Consider the following 26,184-nt stretch of genomic DNA (forward strand, 5'->3'; position numbering starts at 1 on the left):
GTCCCCTCGGTCATCCTCCCCTTCCCTTTTTCCGCCCGCCGTGCCCTCATCCGTGTGCAGGTTCATCCCCATGTCGCTGCTCTTCTTCCTCATGGCCTTTGTTAACACCATCATCGACAGCCTGAAGGACTCGCTGGTCATCACCGCGGTGGGCGGCGGCACCGAGGTCATCCCCTACCTCACCGTCTATGCCGTGCTGCCCATGTCCATGCTCTTCCTGGTGGCATACTCGTGGGGCACGCAGCGCTTCAGGTGCGGCCAGCGGCAAGTGTGGCATGGGGTGGAGCTCAGCTAGTTGAGGCCTCACATCGCTCTGCCGCACCCCCTGGCCGTGCAGCCGCGAGAAGCTGTTCAACATCATCATCGGCATCTTCCTGACCTTTTACGCCGGCTTTGCGATGCTGTACCCCCACCACGATGCGCTGCACCTCAACTCCATGGCAGACCAGCTCGTGACAGCGCTGCCGTCGGGGTTGTCAGGTGCACCCAGCAGCTTGCTGGGGGCCGTCTTCAGGCACAAGCTCACCCAACCTCGGGTCCCTGTTTGCTGGGCTGCACTCATTTGTCAAACCCCGTAACGTGCCTGCCCCTCTGACCGCAGGCATGGTGGGCATGATTCGTAACTGGCTGTTCACCCTGTTCTATTGTGTCAGCGAGCTGTGGGGCGACGTGGTGCTGAGCCTTCTGTTCTGGGGGCTGGCCAATGAGACCACAAGCATTGAGGATGCGCCGCTGCTGTACCCTCTGTTTGGCATCGGGGCAAACATTGCGCAGACCATGGCAGGTGGGTGCAGGGAGTTGCTGCGGGTGCAGACAGTAACGACACGCGCCCATGTGGCCGCGCTGTTGACTCGCATTGCAGCGCAAGTCGTGCTCTGAACTGCAAGCCGCCTTCCCACCTGCAGGCCGCGTGCTGCGCCTGTTTAGTGATGCGGGCAGCAGCAGCCAGCTCCACTATGCGTCACAGCTGCAGAGCATCATGTTCCTGTGCCTTGGCCTGGGTGGCGTGATCCTGGCGCTGCATGCCTGGATCTCGCGCACATTCCCAAAGAACCCCAAGGGATCTACAGCACTCAAGCTGGCAGCGCAGCGGCGTGCAGTGGCAGCAGGCGCAGCATCAGACGGCAGCAAGCCCCACCACAGAGCGTTGGACCTGGAGGCTGCGGTGAAGGGACTGAACTATTGCAGCCTGGAGGAGCAGCAGGAAGCGGCGCAGCGAAATGGCGCGGCGCCGCCACCAGCTAATGGCACGGCGGCACTGCGCAACAATGGCGCCGCGCTGCCGCCGCAGCAGACAGCCGTCAACGCTGCTGCAGCAGCAGCGACAGAGACGCCCCTGGCTGGCGGCAACCACGCCCGGAATGGGCATGTGGCAGACAGCACGCAGGCGGGGTCCAGCAACCAGGATGCCGCCGCAGAGGTGGAGCAGCAGCAGGCAAAAAAGAAGCGGAAGAAGGAGGCGATGAGCATGAAGGATGCATGGCAGTTCCTGTGCAAAAGCCCGCAAATACAGTGCCTGGCAGTGATGGCGCTGGCTCAGGTGCGCCTGGCGCTGCACTGCATGGCAGCGCTGCAGCGCGCACCACTGAATGCCCTGCCAGCCAGCCGCCCGACCCGACGCAACCGGCCTGAAGCAACCGGCTGTTCTGTGTGCAGGGCATCACCACCAACCTGCTGGACCTGGCCTGGAAGCACTACCTGCACAAGCTGGCCACCACCCCCGCAGCCTACTCTGCGTTCCTGGGCGACACAGCCATGTGGACCGGCATTGTCACGGGTGCGCGCATAATGCGGCATGGTGGGGCGGGGGCGGCTGGGCAGCTGGCTGGGGCAAGCACTCTAGACCAGGCAGGCGCCCAAGGCCGCGCTCGCCAGCTCTGTGCCCATGCCAGCACCTCTCCCTGAGTCCCTCCACCCCTGCCTCCCTGGCCCCCCTCTGCAGGCACCCTCATGTTTGCCTCGCCGCTGCTGTTTGACCGCATCGGCTGGCGTGGTGTGGCCTCTGTCACCCCCAACTTCATGCTCTTTGCGGGCCTGCCCTTCTTCGCCGGCTGCATCGCCTTCACCTTCATGGCGGGGTCGCTGGCAGTAGGGCCCGCCGGCATGGTGCTGTTTGCGCTGGTCATGACGGGCGCCGTCATGCAGGTGGGCCACTTGCTGCTCCTCACAGGAGGCTGGCAGGCTGCGGGAAGAGTGGAAGCTGGAACGGGAGTAAGGCGTGCTCACCAGGGCCTCGTCCGGCAACGGCACAAACGTTTGCGTGCCCACTCTATGGCCGCCGCTGCCCCCTGCCCGCAGGTGTTCAGCCGCGGCGCCAAGTTCTCCCTGTTCAAACCTGCCGAGGAGATGGTGTATATCGGGCTGGATGACGAGTCGCGCACCAAGGGCAAGGCCGCCATCGACGTGGTGGGCGCGCAGAGCGGCAAGAGCATCGGCAGCGTGCTGCAGCAGGCGCTGCTCATCCTCAGGTGAGCGCCCCCCGGCTGCCTGCTGTGCGCTCTCCCTGCAATGCAAAGAGCAGTGCGCGGTGAGAAATGCTTGCTGCATTGGCACGGTCAGCTGACAGGCTTTGGCAACATGGTTGGTCTTCAACCGCTGCATGTCCAGATCTCTCCGCTGCTTCAATTGCTTGCAGCGGCGGCACCCTGGGCGGCATTTTGCCCCTGCTGGCCGTCTTCTATGCTGTGATGCTGCGCAGCTGGACACGGGCGGTTGATGATCTGGCGGAGCACTATGACCCCAGCCACGCCCATCGCATGAGCGTGGCTGGCAGCCTGGATGAGGATGACGTGGCGGGTGTGCTGCCGCCGGTGGCGGTTGGCGGGGGCCCCGATGGCGATGACTACGGTGGCGCGGCGGCATCCGCGCCAGGGCGGACACCCACACCCGCATATTGAGCGCATGCACAGCATGCACAACGCAGCACACTGCTGCATGCACATTGCAGCTGCCTCGGCGGGCATGCCTGCCTGACACTTGCACCTCTATTTTTTTCCCGGCAGCAGGCGGACCCCTCGCATGTTGAAAACAGTGTTTCACTTTTTCTGCGTTCTTACTCTGCCACATACTCATACCCTTCTCTGGCTCAATTTTGCCCTGCTCTCCTTCTCCAGACGGGCCTGTACCCTCATCCTGTCGTCTCTTGTCACCCCCCACTGCTCAGCTGTATCCCCTCTTCAACCTCCCTTGACACATAGTTTTTTGACAGCATTCTCAGACTGAGCACAGGGACTCACACGTCTAGAAACAACGCATTTGTAACTCTGCAAGCGCGTTTTTGACTCGTGGACCTTGGCGCTGCCGCCGCCGCGGACCGGGGTCAGCGTGCGCGGCGGCGTGACATTGGCCGTTGCCCCGGGCAGCGATCGGCCTGGCGCTTGCAGGATTTGGTCTTCTTGTCGCACTAGCCACAGCCTGTTTTTGCCCTCTTCTGCACTTTGATTGCCGGCTGGCCACTCCTCCGGCTTTAGGCGCAGGCCACTCCTCCGGCTTAGGTGGTGTCTGGACATCGAGGTGAGGGGGGCGGGCACTCGTACGCCACATGGGCGCCCGCAGGATGCACACTGGGGACAGCAGCATCAGAGCCGCCTAGGGGGCACTGAGGCCCCGCACACGGCCTGGGCAACAGCAGTCCGGGCGGGCAGGGTGGCGATGCCGCCGAGATGGCCGCTCAATGCATGGCACACTGCCGCCAGCAGAGGCGGTGGGTGGCGCCTGGCGCTGAGCCGACCATCATCTGCAGGCAGCAAAATGCCTTTGCGCCAGCAGCCCACCGGCGCTTCCCTGCTGCTGCAGTGTGGAGCCCAGCCCGCTGCCACCACTTGCAGCCAGTTTGGTCGATCAGCTGCGGCAGATGGCGCCCACGCCTCTCACCCTGGCTGTGGGGCCCACAGAGAACAGCGTGAGGTGCGCACAGTGCACACGCCAGCCAGGTTGCCAGAGAGTTTGCGTCGGCAGTGATAGCATCGCCACTGCCCTCTTGGGCGCGCTGCTTCGCTGACCGCTCCCATGCCTAAATGCCTGGGTACCGCTACCTGCAGGGTGCATCCGGTGGTGCTCTTCACCATCACCGATGCCTTTCTGCGGCGCAAGGAGGAGCAGGAGCGCGTGATTGGCACGCTGCTGGGCACAATTGCCGATGGCGTGGTGGAGGTGAAGAACTGCTATGCTGTGCCGCACAGCGAGAGCCATGACCAGGTGCGGATGTGGAAGGTTTTCGGGGCGGTCGTGCCGCGCCCAACAGCAGCATCAGCATGCCTTGGATGCAGCCGCAGACGCACCATGTTGGGTCCAGCTGCTGCGGTAGCAGCACGGTGTGTGCCCTGGCTGATCCGCGGCTGCTGGCCGGGCTTCCTGCCCTCCCCTGTGCCCTTGGCGTGGCGCAGGTGGCGCTGGATGTGCAGCACCACCACACCATGGCGGCCCTGCAGCACCGCGTCAACTCGCGGGAGCAGATTGTGGGCTGGTTCTCCACCGGCGACCCCGACGCCTCCCGCTCCCGCGACGCCCTCATCCATTCCTTCTACGGCAACGAGTGCCCCAACCCGGTGCACCTGGCGCTGGACACGAGCGGGCAGGGCGGCACCATGAGCGTGCGGGCGTTTGTGTCGTGCGCGCTGTCCATCGGTGGGCGAGAGCTGGCGCGCGAGTTCTCAGAGGTGGACTGCGAAGTGCGCAGCACCGAGGCGGAGCGCGTGGGCGTGGACCTGCTCAGGTGGGTGCCTGGGGTGGCGGGAAGGCGTTGGCAGACGTGCGCATGTGCCTGCTCGTCTGCCAGCCGGTGGAGTTGCGCAGCCAGCACTCAAGTGTGTGCCTTGGCTGCGCCGGCCATGAGGTTGCCAGCTGCTGAGCGCTATGCCCGGCCGCTGCTTCCCTGCTGCAGCACTGAGCTGCAGGAGAAGCTTCCGGGCGACATGGAGGGGCTGGCGGACTCGTTTGAGCGGCTGCAGCAGAGCTTGCAACAAGCGCAGGACTATGTGGATGCGGTGGTGGTGAGCGCCCTGAAGGGGGCCTGCCTGGAGCCGCCTGCCCCACTGATTGGCGCTGCCGACTATAACTCAGCTGCCGATCACTTTTCACTCTGCTGTGCCTCTGCTGCCCTCTGTGTGCGTAGGCGGGCAAGCGGAAGGGCAACACCGCAATTGGGCGATACTTGGCAGAGACGGTGGCGGCGGTGCCGCACTTTGGGCGGGAGGAGTTTGAGCGCATGCTAACGGACCAGCAGAACGACTGCACGCTCGTCCTGTTCCTCTCCAAGCTCATCCAGGCGCACCTGGCGCTTGCCGACAAGCTTGGCACCATGCAGCTGCCGCTCCTCTGACCCCACACGCTGTGACCCTTTGGTTGGCCCTGGGCAGCTGGTGTAAACCAGTGCACGTACAGAGGCAGGCAGCCAGACAGGAACGGGTTGAAGAGAGCACACGGGACGACAAGCAGACGGGCAGGTGTGGAGATGGCCAGGAGGAGCTGGCACTGTCAGCGTGCTGATGCTGTCGGATGACACCAGGCATGCCAACTGCATTTTGCAAAGTTTGAATTTTCTCACCTGGGTACCACCATGCTGCGACCGGTCCTGCTGCTCCCCCTGCTGCTGGCTGCTGCTGGGCAAGCCGCCGCCCAGGGCGCCCAGGCCCAGGTCAGCCTACAGCTGCAAAACGGCAGCTCCATCATCACGGACCCTATCCCCCTTCCTGACCCTGGCTCCTGCACCTCATGTGGCGTCCTGCCGGTGAGCTGGTGAGGTTGGAAGCAGGGTTTGGCAGCGGCCCATGGAGGCGGCAGATTGACGGAACCCCGACCAGCATCTGTTCCTCTTGTAGCAAAGCTACCAACTGATCACCGACACCTCGGAACCTCCACTGCTGGTGCTGGTTCAGAGTGGCAATGTGGACGGGGTCGTGAACGTGGGTGCCGCAGCGCCGTCGTTGCTCCGTCGGTTCTGCCTACCGCTGCCGCACCAAGGCGGGTTGTTGCTCGATAACTAGGCCGCCCTGCTGCCGCCTTGCGCAGTTGGAGGCATACAGCAGTGGCGACTGCTCTGGCAGCGCCTCCACGTCCAGTTTCTTCAACTTCACAGCAGACTCAGGTGACTCGAAGGCCCTCCCCCTCCCTTCCCCTGAGGCTTCGCCACAAATGGCCTTGCTTGCACCGGCCCTTTGCAGTCTCCATGGACCCCGACTCCTCATTCCCTACCAGCATCGGCAGCTTCGACCTATGTATTTGAGCAGTGGATGCTAGCAGCCGGGCACAGCTGAGATCAATCCAGGCATCCCGACACCTGCTTGGCCGAATCTTTTCTGCTGTTTGCAGCCGATGACACCGGCTACTACCTCTTTCTGCTGTAGGGGATGCGCTCTTCATGTAGGCGGCTGGCCACATCATCCCCACCCCCAGCCTCTTAGTGATGATCTGTTTTCCTGTGGCTGGTGCTGTTATGGGCAGAATCAAATTGGGAGATGATACATGCTAAAAAAACAGTTGAGGAAAAGAGGGCAACAAGGTATACATTGATCGCGGTTAGATAGCAAAAAGCTGCAAAACTGGTCCAATTGGTGGGTGTCAGCAGCTGACCCTTGGCACTCATTCTTTGCCAGCTGCCTTTGCCCCCTTCCCATCTCCATCCTGCTGCTGCTGCTGCCCCTCTGCTTCCCCACCTGCCTCCTCGCAGCTCGCCTTGGAGGGGCAGCTCAGCTGAACTGCAGGAAGGACCCCCACAAAGGGCAGCGGCAGGAAGGACAGGCGCACACGCGCCAGCCCGGCAATCGTCTGCTGCCCCAGCGATTCGTCGTCATCCTCCGCCTCCTGCCGCTGCAAACTGTCGGCCGGGCCAGCTGGCGAGGAGCGCTGCAGGTCCTCCGGGCCCAGCGGCTGCCCCAGGCCCAGGCGCCGTGCATTGAGCATCAGCAGCCCCGCCTTGTCTTCGTTTGTGTTGGGCACGCGGTGCAGCAGGAAGGCGGCCATGAAGAGGGGCAGGTGCAGCAGGGAGGCGCGGAAGAGCAGGCGGGCGTTGGCGTTGCTGGGGGAGCCGTAAAACTTGGCCGCCGTCAGCATCATGCCGCCAGTGATGAAGGCTGCGCGTGGGCAGGCAGACGGGCCACGGCAGAGTGGGGTGAGGATAGACACTAGCAGGCATGGCTAGCGCATCTTCCCAGGCAGTTCACAGCTTATACTGAGACCTGGGTAAGGGAAGGGTGGCAGCAAGCCGCAGCCCACCCACCTGACTCGTAGGCAAAGTAGGGAGAGGTGATGCCCAGCCAGGTGGCCAGGGCCCCAAGCGGGAAGAGGTAGATGCAGTTGCGCAGCGCGCATGCTGCGGTGCGCCGCCCCGTGGCATCAATCAGCGACAGCATGCGGTAGCCGCCAGCTGCAGGGGCGGAAGGGCAGCAGCAGGGACAGTTAGCTGGTACTGCCATCACACTCATTCGTCAATGATGCCCGGCAGCCTGCTTGCCCATTGTACACACCTGCATAGTCCGCCTTGCACATCCAGGCCAGCGCCATGAAGTGAGGCATCTGCCAGAAGTAGAGCCCGGCGCCAAGGATGGCTGCACCGGCATCCAGCCCGCCAGTGGCTGCCGCCCAGCCCATGAGGGGCGGCACCGCGCCCACGATGGCCCCCACCCAGGTGTTGGCGATGCTGATCTGCTTCAGAGGAGTGTACACGCCTGCGTACAGCGCGATGTTGGCCGCCCCCAGCGCTGCGGTGGTCAGGTTGGTCTGCGAAGAGGCAGGAGGGCGGGCAGGCAGGAGGATCGGGGCACGTGCGACTGCAGGCTGGGAGAAGCACCACAATCGCCGCACACTCGCTCGGCCCAAACCAGGCAAGTCCAGGGATCGATCTGTGCCGGCACCTGCACCTCCCAGCCAGCCGGTGCCCCCGCACCTTGTCAGCTAGCAGCCACACGCCGCCGGCGCCCGCCAGTGCCGCAAAGGCCAGCGCATGCCGCACGCTCATCCTGCCCGTGGGCAGCGGCCTGTTCATGGTGCGCTTCATCAGGCCGTCGTTCACCCGCTCATACACCTGGTTGAGGGCGTTGGCTGAGGAGGAGGCCATCATGGTGCCCAGGCAGGTCCAGCCCAGCCCCGCCCAGTCGATGCGCTCCTTGCTGCCCGCCGCATAGCCCGCCGCCGCAGTCGACACCACCAGCAGGCTGAGTCGCATCTTGGACAGCTGCTTGTAGTTCTGCAGCATGAGCTTCAGGCGGCGCAGCCCCGAGGGCGGCCCTCGTCGCCCGCCCACTGCCGCCGCCGCCGCGGAGGCTGCTGCTGCGCCGCTGCCGCCTGCCGCCAGTGTCGCGGCATGGGCGCTCTCGGACAGCCAGCGCTGGCGGCCTGCCGAGGACGCCCAGGACGTCAGCTCCGATCTCCCCGACGTGCTGCCCCCCCTGCAAGCGCACCCCTGCGCCTCTGCCAGGGCCTGCCTGCAGAACTGGGCTACGTGCCTGCGCATCGCTGGACCCCGCCTCAGCTGCTGCGGATGTGTAGGGGGGTGGATCCACCCAGGAAGGCAGGCTTTGCAGGGTCTTTGCAGGGTGCACCGGTGCAAATGTCCAAGGGGTCGCCTGAGGGAGCAACCCAAAGGCGGCACTAGCCAACTGGCAGCCGCACTGCGGTGGGGGGCTCTACTCGGTGGTGCTTGCAGAAGAAGACAGATCCAAGGAGTGTCCAGCTGGAGACAGCGTGGTGCTTGCATTCTGACCAGAATTGTCATCCTCGACCACAAACCTCCGTCTCCTTGACTCCCATTGCCATCGGTGGGAGCAGGGACAAGCCCAGGGATACGCCAGGCAGCAATTGTTGTCGCCCGCTATGGCCACTCCAGTGCGGCTGACCTTCCAGGCCACCAATCAAATAGCAGGCCGGACGTGCAGGACGCGAGCACAGCGCCGTGGCGTGGTGGCGGATGCAGCAGGACAGGGTGCCGCCGGCGCACGACCCGCCACGCCGCAGCTCTCTCGCCGCCAACTGCAGGCAGCAGTGCTGGCCGCCGTTCTGGCGGCCCAGCCCTCGGCTGCACACGCCCTAGGGTGAGTCAATACCTGGATCGAACTGCACATGCTGGCAGTCGGCAGTCTTGAGAGGAGTAGCTCTCCCACCTTACGGTCCGCCGCTCCTGCCCTGCCTCGCACGGCCCAAGCATGCAGCTTCAAGAAGGAGCTGAAAAAGAAGAGCATCCCTCCCGAGGACTATGTTGAGCTAGGTGCGCAGACGCATGTGCTGTTGCTGGTCTGGTCCTGGAAGCTGTGCCGCCTCAGTTCGGGCATTGCAGCTCCTGCATCCGACACGTGCCCCCAATGCCGTACCGACGGCCATGCGTTGCAGCCGTGGAGCCCCGGCTGCGATACTATGACCTGGCGGAGGGCAGCGGTGCGCTGATCCAAGAGGGCAGCCGTGTGATGGTGCACTTTGACTGCAAGTACCGCGGGCTCAGCGTGGTGTCCACGCGGACGGCAAGAGTGCTGGGCGGCAACCGGACAGTGGCAGAGGTGAATGGGATGCAGCTTGCGATGGTTGAGGGCAGCCTGCAAGCTGCCAGGCTGTGCTGCTGGCATGGGTATGTGCATTTCATGGTGGGCCAGCCAAATCTGCTGGCTGCTGGTGGTCAAGACTGCCTGCCAGACATATTGCCTTTAACAGCATTGAACGTGGCTTGGCCCTTCTGTCTGTGCCTTGGCCATGCAGCCATTTGAGTTCATCGCGGGACAGCCGCTGACAGGCGAATCGGCACGGCGCATGGTGGAGAGCGCGGGTGGGCTGTATGCGGGAGGCGGCGGCCCCAAGCCGCCGCTGGCGCTGTCGATGGCGGTGGTGGGCATGCGGGTGGGAGGCAAGCGCAGCCTCCTGGTGCCTGCCGAGCTAGGATATGGCAGCCAGGGCGAGCAGGAGATCCCCCCAGATTGCCCCAGCTTCGACCTGCGTGTGGAGCTGCTCAGCGTGGCGTGAAACCGAACAAACACGACGGGAGCATTGCCGCGTTGCCAGCCCCCGCCCGCCGCATTTTGTTGCCGCTGAGCATGCAGTTAAACTATGATTGTTTCCATGACACCATTTTTGACTCGCGAATTGACGTTTTGTGGGCTGACTGCCGAGCGAGAATGTAATTCATGTAGCATAATGGCGCGTTTTGCCGGGCTAGCGCCGGCGCCCAATGGCGCCAGCGGGGCATTTCACTGGTGTGCTCGTCGCACCAAGACCTCGATTGAATGTGCGTTGTCCTCTCTTCACCACGACCAGCCTGGTGGTGGCTAAATAGGCGATGTAGAAGCGTTCAGGTAGCGTGGCAGCGAGAATGTCTTGGGATGACGAGGGCGAGGAGGAGTGGGACCTGGACGCCCTGGCCTTATTGGAAGCGAACGCGCTTGCGTCACGGCAGCAGCACAAGCCGCCGGAGCAGCAACAGCACACGACAGCCAGTGCAGAGGCAAGACCGCAGGGGCCTCCCCCCGCCGCAGCAGGCCCTGCAGCCGCGCCGCAGCAGCTGAATGGGTCCGCCGCACGCCCGCCGCTCACCGCCCAAGACCTGTGCCACCGCACCCGCCACTTTGCCAAGCTCCCGCCGCCGCTGCTACGACCCATGCATGACAGGTGCGGCTCGGCTGCTGGCTCAGTATAGTGCGACTCCCTGCTCCTTCTGCATTGTGCGCAGCCATTTACCCGGCCGCCGACCTGACGCATGCAGGTGCCCTGGCGTTTATGGCCGGGGATGTGGCGGCACGGTGCAGCTGGTCAACTTGGCAGCAGTCGGTTTGTCCTTCTGGGCCTGCTCCAACGTTTCTTGCGCCTATCGCGAGTATCCGCCTCCCAGAAAGCTGTCTCCCGAGTTGTGCATCGTGCTGGACAGGCACCGCGGCGCAATCGAGGTGGCGGCGATGCTGGGCGCAGAGGATGCGATTCGTTTTTGCGGCGGGGTGGCGGTGGTGCTGAGAGCGGCTGGTGTGGACATGAGGCGGGCTCTGGCCGTGCTGGCGACAGTGCCAGGGCCTGAGGAGGCCTCGGTGTGCCCACCCGCGGCAGTGACGGCATCAGCAGCCCCACATGTGCAGGCCCAGGCTGCTCAGGCCACAACAGCCGCGGCGCAAGTGGTATTGGGGCTGCCGGCAGTGCCTCCTGGTGTACCAGCCAGCAGCTCAGTGGCGGCCACCAGCCAGAGCGCATCAGCTGCAGCACAGGAGGCAGCGCCGGCACAGCCACCACCTGCGCCCATGGCGGCTGCCTCTGCAAGCCCGCCCAGCCTGTGGCCTGTGGTGTTCCCGCTGTCCGAGTATGAGAGGTTGAGCAGCACACTGGTGCAGTTTGGCCGCAAGTCGGGCGTCACACTGCTGCCCAATGCAGGCATGATTCCGATCCCCACCCTTAGAGCTGCCAGGTGGGGGTGCGCGAGAGCGCAGTGAACATTGGCATGCTCAGCGCGCCGCCTGGTACACTCCACCAAAGCAATGGAGCCGTGGTGCAGCCTCCTCCCATTCAGACCGCCCCTGACTGGCCTGCCTCCCTGCAGGGGCGCGTGGCGCGTACCGCCACCGCCTGCCGAGGTGCGGGCGCTGTATGCCCGCATGCCTGCCTTCCTGGAGGCTGCGCTGCTGCCCTTCCAGCGCGAGGGCGTGCTGTTTGGGTTGGCACGCGCCGGCCGCTGCCTCATAGCCGACGAGGTTGGTGCAAGCTCCCTCTCTTTGGATGCCTCGCCCACTTACTGACACGCTGGCATGCTGTGTTTGTCTGCTGCTTGTTTTGCCTGCTGCTCTACTTGCTCTACGTGCTGCTTGCTGCTGCTTGCCTACTTGCAGCTGCCTGCTTGCTTGGTGCTGGTGCTTGGTGCTGGTGCTTGGTGCTGGTGCCTGTTGTCGCAAACAAGCGACAATGCATTGTCGCTTGTTTGCGACAACACGACAGCAGCCTGCTGAGCCTGTGCGCCTGCTACGTGCTGCGCCTGCTACGTGCGTGGTGACCTCCGCTGCCGCTGACCTGCCGCCGCTGACCTGCCGCCGCTGACCCTGCCAGATGGGCGTCGGGAAAACGGTGCAGGCCATTGCGCTGGCCAGCTGCTTCCAGGTGGGCTGCCAACTGACAGAGGCGTGGTCAGCCGCTGTCGACCTTCTGGTGGCGTGCCTTGTCTACCTACTGCCCACCACATCATGATTCCCTTACCCTCCCACCTGGCCGCATCAACTGTCGTCTTCACAGGAGGAGTGGCCCCTGCTGGTCATTGTGCCCGCCAGCCTGCGCCTTGTGTGGGCGGAGGAGTTGGAGAAGTGGCTGCCTCACCTGCGCCCAGCGTGCATCCACCTGGTCGAGGGCAAGGAAGACCGCGTGGCGCGGGTGAGCCGGAGCTGAGGCCGGGCATGCGAGCGTGCGGCATGGATGGTCCCATGCGCCGGTGCTGTCTGATGCTTCATGCATGCAGCAGGCTGCCATCAGCAACCATTCGCTGGCCCGTGCCTGCCCGCCTGCCTGCAGGGCGCACTGCCGCTGGTCACCATCACCAGCTACGAAATGATGCAGCGCCTGACCTGCGATGCCTGCAAGAACAGGGTGGTGCAGGGTGCCGGCATGCGCGCGGGCCGGCGCCCGTCGTGCCGCGACCTCCAGAACTGTATGGCCAGCCAGCGCTGGAAAGTGGTGATTGTGGATGGTGAGTGGCTTGCAGGGCAGCGCAAGCGCCGACCCCGTCCCGAGTTTTGCCTGCCTGCCTGCCAACCGTGCCCCCGCACCGCATGCAGAGAGCCACACGCTGCGCACATCCAACAAGCCACCTGATGCGCTGCACACCGAGGCGACGGTCACGGCGGTCAAGCTGGCCAGGCGCGCCATCCTGCTGACGGGCACCCCCAGCCTGAGCCGCCCCTTTGACCTCTTCCGCCAGGTGGATGCTGTGGCGCCTGGCCTGCTGGGCGCCAACCGCATCTGCTTTGCCTCCGCCTACTGCAACCGGCGTGAGGTGGCGCTGACGGTGCACAACGGGGAGCGCACCACACGCTGGGACGTTGGCGGGCTGTCGCGGGGCGGCGAGTTGCACGACATGCTCAAGGCGGAGGTGATGCTGAGGCGGCTGAAGCAGGATGTGCTGTCGCAGGCAAGTGGCATGGGGGCGCTGGGCCGGGCTGCCAAAAGCCATGCAGTGCGCCTCCGTTGCCAGCTGTTGCGGAGGGGACTGGGGAGTTGAGCGGGCACCTTGCCCGCCGCCGACCTGCTTGCTGCCGCTGCCCGGCTGTTGCAGCTGCCTCCCAAGCGCCGCCAGGTGATCCGCCTGCCCAAGCCTGCCGCTTCCGAGTGGCCCAAGTTGGCAGAGGGGGCCACACGCCATGCAGATGACAGCGAGGGCAGCGCCAGCTCAGCCAGCGAGGACGAGGGGGAGGAGGGGGCAGAGGATGCGGATGGCGGCGGCCAGTCCGCCAAGCCCATGAGTGCCGCCCACCGCACCGGGCTGGCCAAGGCATCCAGCGTCATCGACTGGCTGATGACGGCGCTGGGGGCACGCAAGAGCCAGAGGCAGCAGGGTGGCACAGGCCAGAAGGTGAGCTACTGCCGCGGCAGCACAGGCAAAGGACAAGCAAGATGTTGCCTGTGCCTGATAATCCTGTGGGCGCGTCCCTTGGTGATGTGGAGGCACTGCAGGGTCAGCAAGTGGCTTATTCTGTTGCGCCCGGCTGCGTGGCTGCCTGCCTGGCCTGTAGGCTGAGGACGAGGAGGATGCGGCTGGCGGCGGCGACCCCAGCAGGGATGGTTGCGCCAGCACCAGCGGCGACTCTGGTGGCCCCAAGTTCCTAGTGTTTGCTCACCACAAGACTGTGATGAACCGGCTGGCAGCGGCGCTGGAGGGCGCCAAGCAGTATGCGCCCGTGAACTATGTGCGCATCGATGGCGGCACCGACCAAGAGGACAGGTCTGTGTGTGCAGTGGGAGGGAGGGGGATTGCAGCATGGTTGGGCTTCCGCATGTCAGATGAGTGTGAGGCAGCGCCACCGTTCGTGTCACGCAGTGGGCTGGCCGTGCTCCCCACCCCGGGTCGCTCCTGGTGCAGGCGGCAGGCGGTGCGGCGCTTCCACTCCGACTCCGCCGTCCGCGTGGCGCTGCTGTCGGTCACCGCCGCTGGCGTGGGGCTGGACTTTAGCGCCGCCAGCGTAGTGGTGTTTGCTGGTGCGCCTGCGCTGGCCTCCACCTCCTAGGCACTCCACCCGGCCCACTGGCTCGGCCTGGCCAGCAGGGGTGGTCTCCCTGCATGCCGCGAGGCATGTGCCCTGCATACCAACCCCACTGCTGCCTCTCGCTGACTGTGCGCTGCCGCAGAGCTGCCGGATGAGGTGGCGCATGTGCGGCAGGCAGAGGACCGTGCCCACCGCCAGGGCCAGCGCCACCCCGTCAACGTCTACTTCCTGTGCGCCAAGGGCACCGCAGACGACCGCCGCTGGCAGGCCCTGAACCGCAGCCTGGCGCGGGTGTCTGCCGTGCACGACGGGGCGTGCCTGCCAGCTGCTACAGGCGTCGGCGTGTCAGCGGCACCGCCTGGGCAACCGGATGGCGAGGGCAGTAGCAGGGCGCAAGGCGGTGCAGCGGCAGTAGCTGTGGCAGCCCAGGCAGCCCAGGCTGGGCTGGTAGTGGAATGTGTGCACGATGCGGAAGAGGCAGGCATTACGCCTGCGGCGGCAAAGGCCGGCTTGGCAGCAATGGGCAGCACCGGCGGCAGGCGAGAGATTGTGGGCGGCACGCGAATTGGCGAGTCGCCGCTGCCAGGCTCTGCTGCTGCCCCAGCTGCGGGAGCACGGGCTGCCATGGGAGCGGCAGCCCAAGTCACGCCATCTGCGCCAGCTGCCTTGAACCAGGCAATCGCCGCCCCGGGAGCAGCAGTGGCAGCAGGAGCTGGTGTTCCAGGGACCAGTCAATGCCAGCCTGCCACCAGTTTGGCTGTTGCCGGTGCAGGCGGTGCAGAGGTGGCGGGCATTGCCCAGCCCGCCGCAACCGCTGCACCAGCTGCTGACAGCCTTGCAGCGCCGGGGCGGCGGTTGCCCTCGCGAGGCTGCCGGGTGGCCACTTTGGGCACTGGAGCTGCTGGGGCGGCGTTGGGTGGCCTGGGGACAGCGCTCCTGGCAGCGGGCCATCCTGAGCCGGCAGCCCATGCAAAGGCAGACAAGCCGTCGCAGAACATTGAGGTAGGCTGGCTGGAACCACGCCGCACACACAGTGAGCTTCAGGCTTGCATCCTATCAGCACTTGAACAGCTCGCGTTCATCATTGCTGCAATCCGCCTTTCTCCGCAGGTCTGGTTTGAGGTCAGCGGCAACACGAGCCGCGTGCACCTGCATGCCGCCCCCGACGGCACCGCGCCGCTGCGCCTCAGCCTGCCGATGGAGGCGCTGCTGGTCGGCGACTCGCCGCCCCTGGAGGAGCTGCTGCAGGCGGTGGGCCAGTGCAAGAAGCAGCTGCTGCAGCAGAATCAACCGCAGTGCTCAGCGCCGCTGTCAGCAGGGCAGCCAGCCGCGTGCGCCACAGATGACGAGACACGGCAGCACGACGCACCAGCCACGGCAGCCGCCGGCCAGCTGGAGCAGGCGCTTGTAGCCCCCAATGCAGTTGTACAGGGAGCGGCGGCGGTCACACCTGTGGTGCTCCAACAGACGCAGGAGGAGCAGCGGCGGCCAGTGGTGGTCAGCGGCATTGGCGTGCTCGCCCTGGACAGCCACATCAGCGCTGCCCAGCTGGCGGCCATGCTGGCTGAGGCGCGGGAGTTTTCGGCAGAGTGGCGGGAGCTGCGCGGGCTGCACCAGTCCCGGCTGCACGGCAAGATACTGCGCCTGCCGCTGCAAGAGGTACTCGTGGGGGAGGAGCATCGGTGGCGGGCGCTTGCGAGCCGTCGCTTGGCATGCACCATGGGCAATTGAATCCCAAGAGCTGGCCTAGTGCCCTCATGGTGCAGGCTGTGGAGGAGATTGAGAAGGCCGCCGCCGCCGCCGGCCGCCTGGGCACCTCCACCAACCGCTTTGTGCTGGCAGAGCGTGGCGACCTGGCGCTGCCTGCTGGCGCTGAGTGGCGCCCCGTGCAGGTGGCTTTCAAGCGGTGAGTGGCAGCCCAGTGGTGGGTGGCAGATAAGAATGCCGTTCCCTTGTGAGAGCTCTAGTTGTTACTTTGTGTGGTTGCCTGCGCATGGGTCCCTGGCAGTTAATTGGCATTCTCCTGCCCCGCTGACCCTGCAGCTATGGCACAGAGCGCCAGTACCAGCAGCCCTTCCTGCCCGGTGGTGCCCGACTGTGCATCAACTGCGCCAAGCCGGTGCCGGGGGCGACAGCTGCGCACCCGCCAGACACGGTGCTGGATGGCATGACCAACCTGTTCTGCAGGTGGGATGGGCTGTATGGTCTGTTGCAGCCTGCACTGGTGGAGGTCAACTCTGTGCCAGCTGGGGACGCACAGTGCTTGCTCCGCCTCCGGCGAGCCGCCCACTAGACATCGAATGCATGCCACTGCCCCCACCTGTCGTGCAGCGGTCAGTGCGAGGGCTGGTTTGGGCTGAAGTCCAACGGTTCCGCCTACCGCCGTGCCCTGTTCAAGCTGGAGCGTGGCGTCTGCGTCAGCTGCCGCCTCGACTGCCACACCCTGGTCAAGCGCCTGCAGGTGGGCATGTGGCACGCGGTCGGCGGGGCAGATGCGGCGCTGTGCGGCGCCAGCACCACAGGCCCTGCCGCTTCTGCACACTGCCACAGGGCTGGCCGAGTGCTGTAAACCCCTGTGCAGGCTGTGGAGAAGGGTACCCGGGGGTGGGAGGAGCAGCGGCTGCGCATCATCAACGCGCGCGCCCCCCGCCTCATGGTCTGTCCCCACGGCGGCCCGCCCACTGCCAGCTGCTGGCATGCGCTGTGCTGCTGTCCACGCACACACTGGCCGGCATGCACCGCCCTTTCCAGCAAGCCACGCAACCGCTACCGCTGGCCAACCGCTTGCCTGCCTGTCCGCCTGCCTGCCTCGCCACAGGCCCGGGGCTACAAGTCCTACCTGGACCAGCTGGTGAAGCGGGCAGTGGAGGGCAATGCCTGGCAGGCAGACCACATCGTGCCGGTGTACAAGGTGGGAGGGAGGCGGGGCAGCCAGCTTTTGCAAGCACCCTTGCCTTCTGCTCGGTGCGCTGCTGTGCCTGCCTTCCCGCCTTGCCTGAGCCCAGTTTCGGCCGCCGGTTCCTGCCGCCATCTCAGCCTGGTGGCGCATGTGCTGCCCTGCTGCAGGGCGGGGGGCTGTGCGATGTGGACAACCTGCGCACGCTGTGCGTGGCATGCCATGCGGACGTGACCAAGCAGCAGGCCAAGGAGCGCGCTGCGGGTCGCAAGCAGGAAAAGAGCATGGCGAAGGCGGGAGCTGGGGCCAGCTGGCACGATGTGGAGGAAGGCAAGGAGGGCAGCGGTGGGAGCGGCACCACCAAGCCCGTGGTCAAGCGGCGGGCGCGACTGAAGCGTCTGATCTGTGAGGACTCGGAGGCAGAAGAGGAGCAGCGCCAGCAGGAGCAAGCGGCAGCAGCGGCAGCTCCTGTGCCGACCAAGCAACCTGCGGCTGCGGCAACCAAGCAGGCGGCTGCTGGTGCTGGCAGGGGCGCGGGGGGCGCGAAGCCCATGCGGCGCAAGCGGTTGAGGCCGCTACTGATCGAGTCTTCTGACGAATTGGAGTTGTGGCCAGAGATTGCGGCTGCAGCTCCGTCTGCCGCTCCAGATGCGGCGCCTGCTCAGGCGCACCGCCTTGCACGCAGCAGCACGGCGGGCAAAGCTGAAGCAGCGCCGCCTCACACTCTGGCACCGGCTGGTGTGGCAGCTGGCCTAGGGGACGCCCAGCCGCTGACAAGCGGCGCCGCCAACTCCAGGCCGGCGGGCACGGTGCCCAAGAAGCGCATCCACGCTGCGGCGGCAGGCGAGGCGCCGCCCAGCCGCAAGCCAGCCAAGGTGGCGCGGCGGCCGCGTGTTGTAGGCAAGGTGTACATAGAAGCCGAAGACTTGGGATCCTAACTTGGATCGCTTGTGGCACCGGATACTGGCTTACCCCCCTTTTTGTCTTCCTTTTTTTCAACTTGGTTTTTTTCCCGCCTTTTGTTGGAAGCAGATGAATTGATTTGCCTTTACCTGGTCATGTCCATCGGTACCAGACCAAGTGGTGCAGATGTGAGGCGGGGGGGCAGCAGGAAATGGGCAGTACCAGACAGGTCTCAGAGTGGGCGAGCCATGAAATGGAAGGAAGCGGGGGGTGGTGGGTCACTCCATCAGGTGCTGCATTTTGTACTTGTCCTGCAGCAGCTGCATGATGCGCGCGAAGCCCGCCCCTCGCCGCGCAACGGAGAACTGGCCGGGCTGCGTGAGGTCAATGACGGTGCTGCCAGACCGCCCCGCATCCAGCTGCCCGCCGTCAAACACCAGGCTGCAGGAAGGCCACAGCTCCTGCAGGCGCAACGGCAGCAGCATTGCCACGCCGTCAGCCAGCAGCAGGCCTGAAGCGACTGCGGCTGATCACCCTCCAACCATCCTGTTCGGCCCACTTTACCCCATCGCAAACACTGCACCCTCCGCCACCAGCCAGGCCCAGCCCCCAGGCCGCACCTGGAACTCGCCCACATCCACGCTGCTCATGCTGCCGCTGATGTTGGCAGAGGTGAGGGCCAGGGCGGCGCGGTGCTGGCGGCAGACGGCCCGGATGAAGGCGGAGTCGGGGATGCGGATGCCGATGGCACCCACCCCGGGGTTGAACTGGGCAGCCAGCGGCGCGTCGGGGCGCCGCTGCAGCAGCAGCGTGACGGGCCCGGGCAGCAGATCTTCCAGCAGGCCCTCGGGCAGGTGCTGCAGAGGGGCGGCAAACACACATGGCGGGCACCAGAGCAGGGTGAGAAGGGTGCACACCAGGACAGCAGGCAGCGGGCAGCATGCAACCATGCGCTTGGCACACAGCTCAGCACAAGAACGGGCATGGTCCTGCCCCGGCGCCCAATCCCCCCAACACACACACACCACGCACACACCTGCACGTCTGCAAAGCGAGGCACGTCTGCGATGTCTGCCACAGCGATGGCCAGCGGCTTGTGGTCGCCCCGCCGCTTGGTGGCATAGATGTGGGCCACCCCTTGGCTGCTGCGCGCGCAGGCGGCCAGCCCGTACAGCGTGTCTGTGGGCACCGCAATCACCTCGGCCCTCCCCAGCGCCTCTGCCGCCAGGCCCACATTGCACAGGGCCGCAGGCAGCACGTGGCCCGCCTCTCTTGCGCCGCCGCCGCCGCCGCCGCCACCGCCGCCGCCGCCGCAATCGCTGCTGCCGCCCTGGCCGCCCTCTGCCTCGCCGGGCTGCTTGAAGCGCAGGTCAAACACCACGGGAAGGTGGTCGGATGGGAAGCGCTGGGAGGGCAGGTAGCCGCCCAGCTCCTGGAGCGAGGGCAGCGGCACCTCACGCGACACAGCCATCGCCGACGGCTCGTACCTGCCGTCAGAGAAGGGGGGTAGGGGTGGGGTGGGCGAGAGGGTGCTGGCAGTGGTGGCGGCTTGGCCGTCGCACGCGGCAGCAGGCCAGCCCCCGCGCAGTGCCTGCCGTGCTGCCGGCGCCATGCTGCCCGCCCAGCCCGCCGTCCCCTGGCTGCCTGGCCCACCAGATGTAGTCCAGCAGGCCCTGGTAGCCCTTGACGTGGTTGGTGAAGGGCGTGCGCAGGTCGTCGGCGGGGCGCAGGGCAAAGGGCAGCGCCAGGTCCACGCCCGCCACAAACTCCCGCCCCCGCGGCCCGCCGCCGCCGGCAATGGTGGTGGCTGTGGGCGAGCCCTGCTCGTGCGCATGCACGCCCTCCGCTGCCTGCCCCTGCCCCTCCCCCCGCTTGTCCATGCCGCCGCTGCCGCCTGTGGTGCCAATGGGAGGGCAGCAGGAAAGGGTGGGGGGCAGGACATGCTTGACTCCCCACCACCACCACCACCACCAGCTGCTGCTGGAAGAAGGCACCGCAGGCGGGGCTCAGCACCAGCGCACAGGCGCGCCACACGGGCCATACCTGCAGCCTCCGCCGCCGCCGCCTCGTCCGCCCCCTCTCCCTGCTGCTCCTCCCCCTTGTCCCACTTGAAGTCTGCGCCGTACCACCAGTCCCAGAAGTCGGCGGGAAGCCGCCCCTTGGCTAGCAGCTCGATGGCGCCCGGGATGCCGTCATTCAGGTCTGCGGGTGGGGGGGTGGGCCCAGGGGGGCGTGGTGGAGGCAGTGTGGGCTGAGGGCGCAGTGCACCGAAACATCCAAAGGACCCCCACAGCTGCATCGGGGCCAGGTGGCCCCTTCATGCGCAGCCTCCCAGCCGCACCCGAGTTCATGTCGCCGCAGAAGAGCAGGGCGGGGCGCTGCCCCCCCAGCTGCGCCGCCAGCTGCGGGTCTGCCATGGCCTCATCCATAAACAGCTGCGCCTCTTGCGCCATCACCCACACATGCATGGTGCGGATGTGGGGCGCCATGTAGTGGTAGAACAGGTGGGTGTTGAGCACGCACAGCGGGCGGTCGCCGGGCTGCACCGGCGCCAGCAGGCTGCGGCGGCGGGGGAGGCGAGCGGGCACCCTTCACGTCACACGTGCGGCCGCAGTGCCGCTCCTGGCAGGGCCATGTCGAGGTGTGCAGGCAATATGGGCAGACAGGGCAACAAGCAGAGGTGCGCTGGCGCTGCTGCCCGCCCCATCCACACCTGAGCTGCGCCACGGTGGCAATGCGCTGCAGCGCGTGCTGCAGCGCCGGGGAGCTGCGCAGCATGGAAGCAAACACATCGCCATACTTGGCCTGGTCGCCAGGCTGCAAGGGCAAGCGGGGGAGGTGGGCGGGCAGGGTGGAGGCAGGCCAAGAGGTGTGGTAGCAGGCAGGGCAGGTGCAATGGTTGCCGGTGGAATGGAGCGGGAGAGCTCGTTGGCAGGCGGAAACAGCGTGAGAGTGCGTTAAGGAGGGCTTTATGTTATTGCAATTATTTGGCCATCACGACATGATGGTTCAGTGAGTCTGTCTAATCCTCAGCCCCATGTGCGCCGCCGCAGCAGCGTGCCGGGCACAGCAGCAGCGTGCAGGCTGCCGGCCCCTCGATATGTGCAGCCGCCTGCCCGGCCCGACCCCTCCCCCCATGCCCCCTACCCCTGCGCCCCACCTCCGCAGGGAAGAAGTCCTTGAGGGTCAGGCTGCGCCGCGCCGCCAGCGAGAAGCGCGAGGTGCGGAAGAAGGTGGCTGACCCCTCGCGCACGCTCAGCCCCGGCTTGCCCGCCTTGTTGGTGTACACGCCCTGGAGGCCTGCCGGTGGGTGGGCGGGGAGGGAGGGCGGCGGAGCAAGAGTCGCAGGCGAGCCGGAAGGAGGGCTGGGGCCCAATGTTCCAGCCTGTCCAGTGGGCACACAAGCCGGAGGGAGCAACAAGGTGGGTGCGCCGGCACTGTGGGTCCCGCCATCCGCGTTCGCCCCACCCAGCCTGCCACCCACCCTCCACCGCCAGCTGCGGCTGCAGGTAGGCGGTGAAGGCCCTCTCGTCCACCTCCTGCAGGCAGATGATGTCGGCGTTGAAGCCCAGCAGCTCCGCCAGCACCAGCGGGCGGCGGTGGTCGGGGTCCAGAAACCTGCGCGGGGCAGCGGGGGAGGTGGTGGTGGGGCTGCCGTCCATGGCGAGGGCTGCTGATGGCGAGGGAGCTCTGGGGCCTGCTGTAGCACCAGCCTGGGGCAGGGTGTTTGGAGGCGTGGCAGGCGGGCTGGCAGGCAGGGTGGGCGGCAGCGCCCGCAAGCGGCTGGCCCTCACTCTGGCGGGCAGTGCGCAAAGATGACGTTCTTGGCGGCGTCGGTGGCGGCATACTGGTCTGCCAGGATGTTGTAGGTGACCACACGCAGCTCGGGGGGCGCGGTGGGCTGCGCCGTGAATGCATGCCGCGCCGCAGCGGCCGCCGGCGCCGGCGGCACCGCCACCGGCCCGCACTCTGCGCAGCCTGGCGCCCCGAGCACCACCTCCTCCCCTTCCGCTGCTGGCCCTGCTGCAGAGGTGGCTGCTGCCTGCCGCCCCGGCGTGCACTGCACGCGCAGGCGGCACCCCGCGTCGTCAGGCGTGGGCACGTAGCGGCGGCTGGTGGCGCCATGCACCGGCTCCCAGCCGCCGCTGCCCTGCCGCTGCCGGAACCACTGCCACTGGCAGGCGGCCTCGTCGGCAAAGTGCAGCTACGCGCAGGCAGTCGGCAGGGGGGCACACCGAGGGTCAGCTTGGCAAGGGCTGTTGTTTGCGTTGCAAGTGCTGTAGATTCAGTTCGACTGTGCAGCAGCACCTCCCAAAGAAGCACCAACAGCCCACGTACACACCTGCACTGCGGGCACCAGTGGGATGCCCACATGGGGGCGGGCGTGCAGCTCCACACGGTCCAGCAGCGGTGGGTTGAGGTCCACCTGATACTGCGCCTCCCCGACGCGCAGCAGGCGGCCGTGCCGCCACGCCTCCTCGTTTGTCACTGCTGCTGCATCCAGCACTGGGTGCTCTGCCGAGGGCCCCGCATGCAGCCCCACAAACAGCGACGCATCGACAGCCGCAAGGTCTGCAGCCACGGCGGCGTTGGCGGCTGCCTGCTTGCCCTTCTGCCGCCGCTGCTGCTTGTCTAGCTGCGGCGCCGCACTCTTCTGCAGCCGCCCCAGCGGCTTCTCTAGCAGCTCGTCTTTGGGCCTACAATAAGGGGATGAAGGCGGCGTCATGTCAGGAATACTACATGCAGGAGCAGCACATTAGCACTAATGCAGCACACAACAGCTGTCGCTGCAAGTTGTTTGCCAGCCGCACCCCCCCCCCCCCCGCCCGCCCCCCCCCGCACCTGTCCATGTTCCGCTGCTTGCCTCCCACCATCAGAGTGATGGTCATGTTGGGCTCCCCTGGCAGGGAGCGCACTACGGCCTGCACTCACGACAACAGCCAAACAAATGCCATAATGTTGGCGAGCGGCGGCGGCGGCTCGGGAGTGGCGGCGGCCTGTGTAGGAGAGACGGCCAACCGGGCCCCGCCGCCCTTCAGACTGCCCACCCAATTACATAGCCTTTCAGGTGACCCTGGGGGGTCCTGCTCGCCTTTTGTAGCGTGGCCATTGCGTGGAAGAGGGCGGGGGCCCAGCGGGCTTGAGCCCGGGCGACCGCTAATGGCGTCCAGACACGTCTGTGAATGTGGCTCAATCGCTGCAAGGAGTTCGCCAGTGTGGCCAGCCCACGCATGTGATGCAGTTTTGCAGTGCGTGGGCTGTGCAGCTGCCTTGCCGTGGATGCCCCTGGTGCGATCTGGCTGACATGCAATAGAAACTGGTGTAACACACGGGCAATGCACGACGATCACCAGGAGGCGGCCAGCAGGGCAGCTGACAAGGAATGCAAAATAAAACGTCGCATGCACCTCCGGAAGAGGCAATCCAGCCCCTGCATCACTCCGCATTGCACATCAGATCGCAGCGCTTGGCACAGTTCACTTCCACGACACGAGTTGACCAACCGTGCAGCATGTCCACGAGCGAGAACGCCTCCCTCCGCTTCGGCCCCATGCCTGCCAGGACCAGGCAGCCCAGCAGCTCCGCCTCGCCCGCCAGTGGCGGGCCCGCCGCCGGTGGGGAGCGGCGGGGGAGCGGGCGCCGGGGCAGTGAACGGCGCAGCAGCGCCGCTGCAGGCCAGCAGCAGCAGCAGCAGCAGCAGCCGGCGGAAGTTGCGGCCTGGCAGGCAGAGTGCGAACGGGTGAAGGACAGGCTGGTCATCACCGCCGATGCTGGCGGCGGCGGCGGCGAGTGGCGCATTCCGCTGGAGCGGGCGCTGGCCAGCATGGGCAGCCTGCAGGCCACGGAGCCCGAGGCGCGGGCAGAGCTGGAGGGCGCGGGCCAGGCATTGGCGGCTACTGCAGAAGCGCTGGCCGCCAGCGACAAGGCCGTCAGCTCCCAGCTGTCGGGGCTGCAGGCAGAGCACCAGGCCGCGGTGGCCGCGGTGGACTCGCTCCAGGCGGAGCAGGCGGCGCGCCAAGAGTATGTGGCCACCCTGGAGCAGGAGCTGCAGTTCCTCAACAAGGTTGGTGCACAATAACAGCACTGGCCTGGCTGTACCAACATTCATGCCATGGCTCTGCAGTCACCAGGCATGTTGCACTCAAGCTGCTTGCAAGGATTTTCTGCATTGCCGCCCCAGACGCTGGTCTGCCAAGCCGTTGCTTGCCCCTCACCACCTACCCGCTGGCTGCGGCATGTGCAGGAGCTGGAGGAGCGGCAGCGCGAAATGGCGGAGCAGGGCAACAGCATGAGCGACAAGCGGCCCGTGGCGCGCCTGGCAGAGGCGTGCAGCCAGCTGCGCACGGAGCTGCTGCAGATGGAGGTGCGGACGGGCATTCTGCAGGCAATGCTGCTGCGCCAGGCCACCGCCAAGCGCTGATCCCTCAAAACCAGGTCGCCGTGGCTGTGCGTGGCTGTCGTCGTGCTGCTTTGGTGTGTGCCCGTCCCCTTGCCTCGTCTCATCTGTTTTTTTGGCAGTTTGTTGCAAAGTCAGCAGTGAGTGTCATGCAAGGGACAGGAATTAGCTGCTTGTAGTACTGCGGGGAGGTGCGCAGCCACCAGACGTCTCGGGACTGGAGCGCGTGCACGCGTGGGGCCCGCGGCCCACACTGCGGCGGCACCACGGAGGGGCCCAAGAAAGACCAGGAAACACAAGTGTGGGTGAAAATGGGCAAAACTGTCAAGAGTCGTGGAGTTGGTTGCGGTGCACCCGGTGTGGGCATATTCGTTCCAGGGGCAGGCCGCAAGCGCGAGGGTGCGCCCCCTGCCGCTGCCGCGGTGACTGTGCAGCGGGGCGGCGAGGATGCGCATCGGCGCGGTGGGGAGGGTGGTCCGCCTGGCTCGGCGGTACCTACCCCCTCCCACCCATGACGCCAATGCTCCAGCGCTGGCGATGAAATCATTCAGCGAAGATTGAAAAGGCAAAGGTGCATGCAGAGCAAAAGAAGGAACGGAGGGAACAGCGGGGAGGGCACAGTGGCGGGCATTGCTGCCTGCCTGGCCACGCCTGGCGCTGAAACGGAAGGGAAGTGCCGAGAGCGAGGGTAGGGGTACTCCTAAGGTGATCCTATAAGGCAGTGACCGGAAAGAGACCACAACCACCGATGGGCGAAACCAAATGGTAACCTACAAGTGAGGAGAGGCAGCTACCTGGCACGAAAAATCAGTAAGAACGAGAAAGAATGGTGCCTGCGTATGCTGCGCCGCCTAGCGACGCACAGGCGGCGGAGGCCAAGTTATGTCTTGTCATACACCAAGGGCGGGTGAGTCCTAAACGGGTGGCAGGAGTTGGGTAAGGTCGCCCAGCGCTGTCTAGGCACCTGGCTGGCTAGCTAGCTGGCGGAGGAGTGCGGCGGCACCAGCGGTGCTGCCTGCATGGCTACATGCGGCACCCGGGGCGCTGGCGCGCCGGCTGCAGGCTGCTGATGCTGCTGTGCCGCCGCTGCAGGCGCGGCGGCGACGCCATTGCCTGCCGGCTGCTGCTGCTGCGAGGGAGCTTGCGTGGCGGCGATGCCAGCGCCAGAGGGCGGCGCCTGCGCCCCATTGCACAGGTTGCCCATGCTCCTGGTGGCGGCCATGGGCACGCCGCGCGTGGCGCCCTTGCCGCCCCCCAGCAGCCCGCCCTCCAGCAGGTTGAGCGACCGCAGCTCCACCGCCTTCATGGCATCCGCGGCCTGCCGCCGCAGCGCCTCCTTGTCTGCAGGAAGCACACACGGGGCGGGCGGGTGAGCTTGGCACCAGCAAGGAGAATGGCAGGCCAAGCAGCCAATCCCGGCACAGGCGCTCCAAGGCAGCTGGCGGTGCTCCACTCACCCTTGATGGGGGGCCGCTTGCCGTTGAGATGCGCGTGGTCGCCGCAGGGGCGGGTGGGCGACAGGGAGCCCTCGCGCTCGCGGATGGGGGATCCATCCCGCGAGGGGACCTTGCTGGGTGGCGCCGACAGGGCGTGGGCGCCGATGCGCGCCAGCGCGGGCGGCGCAGCAGGCGCCAGCGCCACCACCGGCACCGACACGGACGACTGCAGGTCCAGGCGCTGGATGGCTTCCGCCGCCGCTGCGGCCACAGTGGCTGCTGCCTGGCAGCTGCTGGAGGAGCGCGGCGACACGTTGCTGCTGGCAGAGGCGGGGGAGGCGACAGAGGGGGTGCGGTCCGCCAGGGACACCGCCGCCGCCAGGCCGCCGCCCGCCAGCGGCGCCGAGCCGC

The 26,184-nt window shown here is 66.3% G+C and overlaps 7 protein-coding genes across 7 annotated transcripts; 5 read left to right on the forward strand and 2 right to left on the reverse strand.

Annotated features, from left to right (window-relative positions):
* Nucleotides 1-70: 70 nt before the first annotated feature.
* CHLNCDRAFT_134175 (hypothetical protein) lies at nucleotides 71-2,897 on the forward strand (the record flags this gene model as incomplete). The annotated part of the gene is made up of 8 exons (XM_005847163.1): nucleotides 71-252; nucleotides 338-480; nucleotides 602-784; nucleotides 906-1,540; nucleotides 1,657-1,777; nucleotides 1,943-2,145; nucleotides 2,299-2,468; nucleotides 2,636-2,897. 8 exons carry the CDS (start codon nucleotides 71-73, stop codon nucleotides 2,895-2,897), a joined length of 1,899 nt encoding a protein of 632 aa, XP_005847225.1.
* A 956-nt stretch (nucleotides 2,898-3,853) lies between these two features.
* Nucleotides 3,854-5,320, forward strand: CHLNCDRAFT_134176 (hypothetical protein; the record flags this gene model as incomplete). The annotated part of the gene is made up of 5 exons (XM_005847164.1): nucleotides 3,854-3,906; nucleotides 4,041-4,197; nucleotides 4,386-4,714; nucleotides 4,883-4,991; nucleotides 5,114-5,320. 5 exons carry the CDS (start codon nucleotides 3,854-3,856, stop codon nucleotides 5,318-5,320), a joined length of 855 nt encoding a protein of 284 aa, XP_005847226.1.
* Nucleotides 5,321-6,579: 1,259 nt separating this feature from the next.
* On the reverse strand, nucleotides 6,580-8,191 carry CHLNCDRAFT_23545 (hypothetical protein; the record flags this gene model as incomplete). The annotated part of the gene is made up of 4 exons (XM_005847306.1): nucleotides 6,580-7,070; nucleotides 7,217-7,363; nucleotides 7,464-7,716; nucleotides 7,883-8,191. 4 exons carry the CDS (start codon nucleotides 8,189-8,191, stop codon nucleotides 6,580-6,582), a joined length of 1,200 nt encoding a protein of 399 aa, XP_005847368.1.
* Nucleotides 8,192-8,808: 617 nt separating this feature from the next.
* CHLNCDRAFT_134179 (hypothetical protein) lies at nucleotides 8,809-9,942 on the forward strand (the record flags this gene model as incomplete). The annotated part of the gene is made up of 5 exons (XM_005847165.1): nucleotides 8,809-8,820; nucleotides 8,971-9,026; nucleotides 9,144-9,199; nucleotides 9,322-9,485; nucleotides 9,682-9,942. 5 exons carry the CDS (start codon nucleotides 8,809-8,811, stop codon nucleotides 9,940-9,942), a joined length of 549 nt encoding a protein of 182 aa, XP_005847227.1.
* Nucleotides 9,943-10,288: 346 nt separating this feature from the next.
* CHLNCDRAFT_57917 (hypothetical protein) lies at nucleotides 10,289-14,987 on the forward strand (the record flags this gene model as incomplete). The annotated part of the gene is made up of 12 exons (XM_005847166.1): nucleotides 10,289-10,584; nucleotides 10,679-11,365; nucleotides 11,498-11,648; nucleotides 11,998-12,048; nucleotides 12,181-12,315; nucleotides 12,454-12,628; nucleotides 12,717-13,114; nucleotides 13,214-13,510; nucleotides 13,671-13,879; nucleotides 14,018-14,133; nucleotides 14,284-14,432; nucleotides 14,476-14,987. 12 exons carry the CDS (start codon nucleotides 10,289-10,291, stop codon nucleotides 14,554-14,556), a joined length of 2,745 nt encoding a protein of 914 aa, XP_005847228.1. The 3' UTR covers nucleotides 14,557-14,987.
* A 3,105-nt stretch (nucleotides 14,988-18,092) lies between these two features.
* On the reverse strand, nucleotides 18,093-19,411 carry CHLNCDRAFT_35508 (hypothetical protein; the record flags this gene model as incomplete). The annotated part of the gene is made up of 3 exons (XM_005847307.1): nucleotides 18,093-18,401; nucleotides 18,561-18,797; nucleotides 18,977-19,411. The coding sequence occupies 3 exons, from the start codon at nucleotides 19,409-19,411 to the stop codon at nucleotides 18,219-18,221; spliced, it is 855 nt and encodes a 284-aa protein (XP_005847369.1). The 3' UTR covers nucleotides 18,093-18,218.
* Nucleotides 19,412-23,452: 4,041 nt separating this feature from the next.
* CHLNCDRAFT_134182 (hypothetical protein) lies at nucleotides 23,453-24,361 on the forward strand (the record flags this gene model as incomplete). Its single annotated transcript, XM_005847167.1, has 2 exons — nucleotides 23,453-24,004; nucleotides 24,185-24,361. The coding sequence occupies 2 exons, from the start codon at nucleotides 23,453-23,455 to the stop codon at nucleotides 24,359-24,361; spliced, it is 729 nt and encodes a 242-aa protein (XP_005847229.1).
* Between the last annotated feature and the right edge of the window lie 1,823 nt (nucleotides 24,362-26,184).

This window comes from Chlorella variabilis (assembly GCF_000147415.1).
Source record: "Chlorella variabilis unplaced genomic scaffold CHLNCscaffold_11, whole genome shotgun sequence".
Classification (NCBI taxonomy): Eukaryota; Viridiplantae; Chlorophyta; class Trebouxiophyceae; order Chlorellales; family Chlorellaceae; genus Chlorella; species Chlorella variabilis.